This window comes from Rhincodon typus, chromosome 8 (assembly GCF_021869965.1).
Source record: "Rhincodon typus isolate 14 chromosome 8, sRhiTyp1.1, whole genome shotgun sequence".
Lineage (NCBI taxonomy): Eukaryota > Metazoa > Chordata > Chondrichthyes > Orectolobiformes > Rhincodontidae > Rhincodon > Rhincodon typus.
This window is the reverse complement of record NC_063339.1, coordinates 45,577,940-45,587,597: the sequence shown is the minus strand read 5'-3', so window position 1 is coordinate 45,587,597 and position 9,658 is coordinate 45,577,940. Positions and strand designations below refer to the sequence as shown.

Below are 9,658 nucleotides of genomic sequence, written 5' to 3'. Positions count from 1 at the left end.
AAGATGGTTGACAAAATAATCAAAGGCAACTTGAGGGAAACCATTTTTTATGCAGTTCAGGGTTTTGATTTGGAATGGATTGGTGGATTCAATCCTAGCTTTTGAAGCGGAAGTGCAATACTATTTGCAGAGAGCCAGCATTGGCTTGAAGGACCACGTAGCCTCCTTATGTGCTTTATCTATTCTATAATTCAATAAGAGGCACAATAAGTTAATGAAATGAGGAAACACTTCTCAGCTGACCTTTGTTAGAAGTTAACAAGTGATTAAGAAAACAAATGGCATATTGACCTTTATTACAAGAGGATATGAGTATTGGAGTGAAGAGTATTGGAGTGAAGATGTCTTACTGCAATTATGCAGATCTTTTGTGAGTTCACATTTGGCATATTGTGTATGATTAAAAACCAAAAGAACCACGGATGCTGTAAATCAGGAATAAAAACAAATTTGCTGGAAAAGCTCAGCAGATCTGGCAGCAACTGTGAAGGAAAAAACAGAGTTAACGTTTTGGGTCCGGTGACCCCTCCTCAGAACTTTATTGTGTATGATACTGGTATCTTTAGCTAAGGAAAGATATGCTTGTCATACAGTGAGTAAAACAAAGGTTCCCCAAACTAATTCCTGGGATGGTTGTTTAGTCCTATAAGAAAAGATGAAATCAGATGAGCCTATATTCCCTGAAGTTTAGAAGAATGAAAGGTGATTTCATTCAAACAGGCAAAATTCTTACAAAGCTTGACAGCGTAGATGCAAGGATGATGTTTCCCCTGGCCGGGGTGTCAAGAACCAGGAGACACAATCTTAGAGGCAGGGGCACACCATGCAGGATTGACATGGGAAAGAATTTCTTCACCCAGAAAATGGTGAATCTTTGAAATTCTCTGACCCATGGGGCTATGGAGGATTGCTGGTTAATTATGTTCACAATTGAAATAGATAGATTTCTACATCTTAAAACAGAATCAGGGATAGTGCAGGGAAATAGTGTTGAAGTAGATCAGCTATGATCTCATTGAATGGCAGAGTAGACTCTGAGGGCTGAATGGCCTACTCCTGCTGTTATTTTTAATGCTCTCAGAGGTGAGTATAGTATGCCAGGATGAAGATGGGGGAATGAAATTTTCTGAGCAATATTGAGAAGGGTACAAGAAGGCTCATTAGACTCGAAAGATTAACCCTCCTTTCTCTTCACAGATGCTGCCAGTTTCTCCAGCAATTTCTGTTTATGTTTGTTTCAAATCAACATCCGCAATACTTTGTTTTATTGTCACAACACGACCTTGTCCTTTAGCTCTTCCAGTGTGCCCTTCGATGGTAAAATAAAGACAGCGATGAACAAAGTAACTAGGTCAGGAGCATGCTATCCAGATGCAAATTGCTATCCAGAGCGGATTATTCCCTGCCAGTGTTTGTAGGTCAGGCATGACTGGGTTCAGCATTTCAGAGACTTGGGGGGCGGGTTGCTGCATGACCGGAGCGGGGATGGTAACTCTTTAACGCGAGATGGAAGAGTTTGCAACAGGGGCGTTACCTCGGTAACAGAAAGCCTCCCCGGGGAAGCTGTAGTTGATGATTATAATGGAAATCTCCAAGGCAGACTCAGACCGGCACCTAACACACACACACACATACTTGTCCTGATGCTTAGAGAGTGCGTGGGCGAAGATGGGTTCGGGATGGTCAAGAGGCCAACACAAGCTGATCCAGGTGAGGCCGGTACCCGCAGCCCAGGCGGCTTTTTGCCCCGGAGTGCAGCGGTACGGCAGCAGCCGGGCAGACAGCTCGCTTGTAGCAGCCCGGGACTGGCTGACACACGGCCACCTAAAGGCAGCCTCTCTGCGCAGAGGGAGCGAACTTCCTCCCCTGAAGGAGGTGCGAAATGGCACTCACGCCCTACCCAACCTCAGGCAAGGTAGGTGCAATGTGGGCTCGGAGCGGGGAGGAGGCTTGAGCAATGTAAACCTTCAGCCAGGATTTATAGTATTCACTCTCTCTGAATTGTTTTTGTTTTCACAGTGGATGATTAGCGAAAGATTCGTAAAGCTGGTGCTTTGCACAATCTCCAGATTATTTAGTTCCATTACTCTGTTGGGCAGAAGAGCAGCCTTTTACAAGATAAACTGTTTGTGCACATACATTTTCCATTGAGCAGCCTTTCAAGTCCATTAACTTCTGTCTCCACAGTTGATTGTAATTTCTAACGGATCAGGGAGCTCAAGGAAGGATTTGTCAGTTTCCTTGTGCATTTCACTTTGTTAATTATTATCCAAATTTACATATTACTTTAGCGTTTTTTTTCTCGTGGTCAAAAAAAAGGTCATCAGTGTTTTTGTGCTGTTAATGTTTGACATGGCGACCTGCGAGGACCCTAGGAAGTGCAGTCCATCAGAGGAATTTTGATGTGGCAGTCCACAGATTCTTGAAGGCAGCAGGTCGGCTGGTTAAGAAGCATATAGGATATTTGCCTTTATTGGTCAAGGTATTGACTACAAGAGCACGGGAGGTTATGATGAAGCTGGAAAGAAGATGAGTTAGGCCGCAGCTGGAGAGCTGTGTGCAGGTCTGGGCGCCACTCTATAGGAAGGATATGATTGTACGAGAGATCGCCAAGATGTTTCAGGATAGAGCGATTCAGCTATGAAGAGAGACAAGATAGACCCATTTCTGGAGAAGGGTCTAGGCCCGAAACGTCAGCCTTCCTGCTCCTATGATGCTGCTTGGCCTGTTGTGTTCATCCAGCTCTACACCTTGTTATCCGAGATAGGCTGGGGTTTTTTTAAATAGCAGAGATGGCTGAGTGAGATGGAGGGAACCTGATTGAGGTATACAAAGTTATGAAGGGGATAGACAGGGAGAAACCTTTCCCCTTAGCAAGGGGGTCAGTAGTGGGGTGGGGGGGGGGGTGGAGTTGCATTGGCACAGATTTAAGGTATGCAGCAGTAGGTTTAAAGGGGATTTTAAAGAAAAATAAATCACCCAGAGGGTTGTGTGTATCTGGAACTCACTGCCTGAAAGGATGGTTCAGGTAAGAATCATCAAAACATTTCAGAAATATTTAGATGTCTACTTGAAATGCAAGTGTGTATAAGGCAATGGGCCAAATGCTGGAAGGTTGAATTAGAATATAATATAATGCTTGATGACCAGCATGGACATGAATGGGACAAAGGGCCTTTTTCTGTGCTGTAAAAACTGTGTGCTCTATGTTTTTCTTTATATTTTCATCTTTCAAGTACCTCGTGCCTTCTCATTTGGAAGCAGTTTGGATGATGGGGAAAGGAGCATCATCAAAAAACATCCTCCTCGAAAATTTGAGGTGAGAAGTATTCGAACTAAATTACTTTGCAGCTGTCAACATGCTGAGTCAGTTCTAAATTAATCAAAAAGTAAGAACAGATAGAAATTCTAGCTGGTATCAGGTCCTGGGAAATGACTGTCCTAATGTTCAGGAGTGAGGATAGTTGGAGGCTGGAGGTACACTGAATGATGTTCGCCTGGAGCTTTTGGAATTTAATACGTCGGAATTGTACAGTAAATGGAAACTCTTGATGGGCAGTTACCTGGTCTGGAACTCTTTGAAAGGCTCCCCGAATGAATTAGAACTGAAGACTTTGGAAAATTCAGACTGGCTTCACAGAATCCCTGTAGTGTGGAAGCAGGACATTCGACCCATTGAGTCAAAACTGACCCTCTGAAGAGCATCCTACCTAGACCCACACCTTACCCTATAAATCCCATGGCTAATCCTCCTAACCTGCACCTCCTTGGACTGTGGGAGGAAACCAGAGCACCTGTAGGAAACCCACACAGACACAGGGAGAATGTGCAAACTCCACACAGTCGCCAAAGGCTGGGATCGAATCCAAGCCCCTGGCACTGTGAAGCAGTAGTGCTAACCACTAAACCACCATGCTGCCCCAACTTGCCTGAATATTAAGTCAGGAATATCAGATAAGTTAGTTGCAGTACTACAGTGGCCTGAATACTTGATGAGAGAGTTGTTGGAGCAGGATTGACAGGAGTCATGTGTAGAACCCTTGAGAATTGCCCAGGAAGTTAAATTTTCTGATGGGTGATTCCCCTGTGTCTGGACTCCTCCAAAAGAGTCAATTAATGGAGGGTTCAAATTCATTTAAGCTCAATAGTTACTCTAGAAAGGTGAGAAAAAAAACATTTCTTTGCCATTGGTAACTATCAACTCTTCCCCCAATATCATCATTGGCACTACGACAGCTGCTGAACCCTAACATACCCAGAGTGACACCCTACACCCCTAACTTAACCCCCTTCTTCGCTGGCCTGTTATTGCCACCCTCTCCTTAGCTTCACCTCTCCCATCACCCAATGTGTTCCTATTGATGCTAAGATCCCTCATCCCTGGCCCAAGCTGAACGAGACATCCATCCCCCACCAGCACTGCCTAAATCCCCAACCTGCTTGAGCTGGTACCATCATCCCACCCAGCCTGGCACTACCACTCCCTGACAATAACTGTTCCTCCCCCCAACCTACCATAAGCACCCACCTGGTACCCTACCTCCCTCACTCACCTGGCACAATATCTGTCTTACTTTACAGGCTTACTTTCTCCTCAGTCATTGTTGGTGGTTTTGGGGCCTTTCTTTCCTGAAATAAGCATCATGTCATGAAAAAGAGGCACATTCTGGCCTGTAATGCGACTCTGACATTGGGTGGTTTTCTGCCTGGTTATCTCCCATGGATGCATTCAGGCCAGACCAGACTCAGAATATTGGCTGGAGAAATTTGCAACAGGTAAATGGGTAATTTTTAAGAAGATTATCGTAAGTTGAATCTGTTCCGACAGTTTTTGGAATATCTGGGCCAATGTTTCTTGCCATCTGTCTTCATTAGATCTGCCAGCAATTAGTATGGCTTATGGCATAGGCCACATGGCTACGGAAATCACATTAGCACAATGTTGCATTTCCATCCAAATGGAACCAAACATTGCTGTAACTCCTGGCTCACGATAGAAGTGACCCTCTCAATCACTCAAACTGATGTTGCATGGACACCAGACCATCCCTCTGACTGCCAGAAACCCAAGAGACACCCAATATCACCCCATGTCAGACATGTGCCACTCTGTCCCAACCCAATGAATTTGGGTCCTTTAAATTCTGAAATGCTGCAACTAGTGTCAAGAGGAGCAGTGTAGTTTCACCCTCAATCCATTTCACTGCTAGCTGTGTAGATTTACGCCCTGACTTGACTGCTTTAACAGAAAATGCTCTTGTCCCTGAAGTTCACAGGAAGAACTCCTCCAATGGTGTATGTATATTCTTTAGTCCAAGCAGAATTGGAACTAAGGTTTCCCGATGTGAATCTTGTATTTTTCATGAGCTTATTTTTTTCTTAATCAGCCTGTTCAGAGAAGTTATTAAACACTTCTGGAGCAGCTGAGACTTGAACCCAGGCCACCCGGTTCAAGGGTAGGGATACTACCACTGCACCACAAGAGGTCCCCTCTGATATTAATCTTGAGATCTGGTCCCAGAACACTGCTGGCCTTAATGGCTTCTGTCTGTCTCTAAACAGAAAGCAACAATTTCAGAGGTCTGTGAATAATCACAGTGCATAAAGTAGTTTACAAATACATTTCTCCAACCAATAACTCTGTTTTCTACTCTGTCGGCACAAAATGAAGGAAACTGCAACAAATACTGATATGACACCCAATAGTAATATCTCCTGTTAGCCCTGTTTCCCACTTCTCTTTGTTCTGCCCTGATTTTAAGTGTAACCTTTTCTGAGTGATTTAACTTCATCTGCCCATTTTGTACCCTTCCCCACTTGAAAGAACACATTTAATACTCCTTTATGATTATGATCAATCAAAGCCACCCTCTCTCATTCCACCACAATGCACAGAGCTGAAAGAGATGTGGATTTATGTTAGTTTATTGATTAATTCATATGAATGTTTTGGCAAAGTGATCATATCACAGGACTCCAGAGCGCTGGGTTCATGTTCTGGGCACGTGACTTTAATTCCACCATGCACATGGTGAAATCTGAATTCGAAAAGTTGAAAGATTTTGAGGCTAATGGCTGTTAGACCTGGAGGATTCCTGACAGGGTAGATGTGGAGAGGTTAATTCCTCTTATGAGACAATCTGGAACTAGGATTCACAATTTAAAAATAGATTAGGTGAAGGTTTTTTTCCTTTGGGAGGGCCATTGGAATTCTGTTCCTGAAAAGGTGGTGGAAGCAGGGTCCATCAATCTTTGTAAGGTAGCGGTGGATAAATTTTTGTTAAACAAGGCGGTGAAGAGGGTTACTGGGGGACATGAGAATGTGGATTTGAGCTTATAATAGATCATGGTCTTATTGCTCATTCCTGCTCCTTGTTCATATAAGCTTGGCTGGATAGTACGAATACTTACCAAGCTGGCTAAGTCCTAAAAGACATATTGTTAGGCAGGTTTACAGCAGGTGGTGAGGAAACCAACAAGATAGGAAACCTGACCTTGTCCTCATCAATCTACCTGATGCAGATGTATCTGCCCATGAAAGTATCGATAGGAGTAACCACCAGGCAGTCCTTGTGGAAGCACAGTCCTATCTTCATATTGAGGCTCCCCTCCATTGTGTTGTTTGGCACTATCACTGTTCTAAATTGGACAAACTTCAAACAAATCTAACAACTCAGGATCCAGCATCCATGACTCACCGTGGGCCATCATCAGCTGGAGAATTGCATTCAACCACACTCTGTGACTCTCACACTCTGGCCTGGCCCATCCCACAGTCTGCTATTACCACCACACTGGGGGCCAACCCTGATTTAATGAGGGGTGTAGGAGGACGTATACCTAAAAATAAGGTGTCAACCTGGTGAAGCCACTTGCATGCCAAACAGCGGAAGCAGCATGCAGTAGACAGGGCGAAGCGATTCCACAACCAATAGATAAGATCTAACCTCTCCAGTTCTGCCACATCCAGTTATGAATGGTGGTACAGAATTAAACAACTAACAGGGGAAGGAGGCTTCATGAATATCCCCATCCTCAATAATGGTAGAGTGCAGCATATTAGTGTAAAAAAAACGCTGAAGAATTTGCATCCATCTTCAGCCAAAAGTGTCAAGTGGTTGATCCATCTCGGTCTCCTCCAGAGGTCACCAACATCATGGATGCCAGTCTTCAACCAATTCAATTCATTCCACATAACATCAAAAAATGACTGAAATTATTGGAAACTGCAAAGGCACTGGGTCCTGGTGGTAATCCTGGTGTGTCCTTCTGCACTTTTCATTGAACCAGGGTTGATCCCCTGACTGGGTTGTAATGGTAGAGTGTGAAATATGCCAGCCTATGAGGTTGTGGTTGGATACAAACCTTCTGTCGCAGATAGCCCACAGTACTGCATGGATAGTCAATTTTAAGTTTCTAGTTCTCTTTGAAATTTATCCATCTTAACATGGTGGTAGTGCCAGATAACACAATGGAGTTTATCTGCAATATGAAAATGAGACTTTGTCTCCACAAGAACTGTACAGTGGTTACCCTTAGTATTTACTGTCTTTGACATATACATCTGACAAGTAAAGTAAGGAGGATGAAGGGGCTCGGTTTGGTCAGTTGGCACCCAACATCATGGGTTCAATTCCCACACCAGCTGAGGTTACCATGAAGGACTGTCCTTCTCAACCTCTCCCCTCACCTGAGATGTGGTGATCCTTAGGTTAAACCACTATCAGTTATCTCTCTCTAACGGAAGAGCAGCCCTATGATTTGATAAGACTGTGGTGACATTACCTTTAGTGAGGTTGAGTTCATGCAGGGTTTTCCCTCTTTGTTGGTCCCTTATCACCAGTTGCAAACCCAGCCTAACATCTGTCTCCTTCAGGACACACGCTGCCAGCACAATCAGTTGCCATACTCCTGTGCCACTCTTGGTGATGACATTGAAGTTACTGCAGAAATAATTCATTCTGTTCCCTCAGTGCTTGTTGCAGTTGGTGTTCAATATAGCAGGGGGTTTGCGGGATGTGGGGGGTGGGGGGAGCTACTGATTCATCAGTAGGAAGTTTTCTTGCCCATGTTTGACCTGATGTTATGAGACCTAATGTGGTCTGGACTCAATGTTGAGGATTCCCAAGAGAATTCCCTCACAGTTGTATACCATCTTGCCATTACCTTTGGCAGCGGGATAGGACATGCCCAGGGATGGGATTGGTGATGTCTAGCACATTTACTACAAGGTATGAGACAGTGAGTTTGAAGATGTCTGGCTGTTGCTTGCAAAGTCTGTCGGTCACTGTCCCAATTTTAGCACAAGCCATCAGATGTTAACAAGGGGGACATTGCAGGCTCTACTGTTGCCATTTCAGGTGCTGGGGTCAATGCCAGTGGTCCATCTGACTTCTACTTTTTAGTGACTCATTGAGCCACTGCAAAGGCCCATTAAATGTAGGCCAGACCAGGTAAGGTTGGTAGATTTCCTGCTCTAAAGGACATTACTAATAAATCAAATCCGTTTATAATAACAAATGGTTACCATTTAACTAGCTTTTAGTTCCAGATTTATGAATTTGAATTCAAATTGCACAATGTGCTGTAGTGGGATTTGAACCCAAGTTCTTAGAACATTAGCAGTGTCTCTGGATTACTAGCCTTGTGACATCACTATTCTTTCACTGCCTTTCTCCATATAGATGAGTAAATAACTATCCATACGGCTAAAACAAAATACTGCAATATTGGAATCTACTAAAAAACAGAAAATGTGAGAAATAGATTTGGCAACATTCTCTAGGAGAGACAAATAGAAGTTAATTTTTCAGACTAATGACTTTTCATCCACATTGCACTTGAACAAGTGACCACACCTCAAGCTGTGAATGACCAGTGTTAATAACTGTTGTATGGTGCTGTCATATTATTAAGTTGAAAAAGATTTGTTATACTGTATATTTATTATACATAATAATTTTTTTCTGACGTTAATGGGCTGTACATAATTTTTGAATCCTCTTTCCTAATAATATTCACTTTCTTGAGATAGCTGAAATTAACAGGGGTACTAATTTTGGATTTTAACTTCTAAAATCTTCAGGTTCATAATTTCTAAACTGGATAAGATTAAGCGTAACTTCAAAGAGAGCTGGGTACCCTGTGTTTTTTTGGCTGAAAACAGTCCAGACTCAAAGAGGACACAAAGGCCGTCATTTGGATTTCTTAAATTTTAGCACTTCAATCCTTTGCACAACCTTCTTAGATTTATCTGATAGTTCCATATTGAATTTTATCCAAGCTATGAAAGAAGTAATATAGCTCAACACAATGTAACATGCTATGACTTATTATATCTTGAATAGAAGCATTGTTCCTGTAATATGTTCTGTTGTTTTATTAGCCATAATACCGTTTTCCAAAATGAAATATGGCACTTTTTACAATCATCGATGATCCCAAAGCACTTAACAGCCATTGAAGTACTTTAAAGTGCAATCACTGTTATAATAATGGTGGTATTTTACAACACTATTTTACAAGTTGACCTTAATTTCTCTAGCAATAATACTTGCACCTTTATGCTCAGAAGGGGAATTTTTCAAATGAGTACTTCTCATGGGTGAGGTTGTATGTGAAAGTGTGAATTTGGAAATCAGTTCCCAAATAGTCAACA

The 9,658-nt window shown here is 42.8% G+C and overlaps 1 protein-coding gene across 1 annotated transcript in view; it reads left to right on the top strand.

Annotated features, from left to right (window-relative positions):
- The first annotated feature begins 1,668 nt into the window (after nucleotides 1-1,668).
- ccdc198 (coiled-coil domain containing 198) overlaps nucleotides 1,669-9,658 on the top strand; it is a 64,765-nt gene continuing 56,775 nt past the window's right edge. The window contains exons 1-2 of the mRNA XM_020509691.2: nucleotides 1,669-1,915; nucleotides 3,237-3,319. Of these exons, the coding sequence (XP_020365280.2) occupies nucleotides 1,669-1,915; nucleotides 3,237-3,319 (330 nt within the window). The remainder of the gene's footprint in view (nucleotides 1,916-3,236; nucleotides 3,320-9,658) is intronic.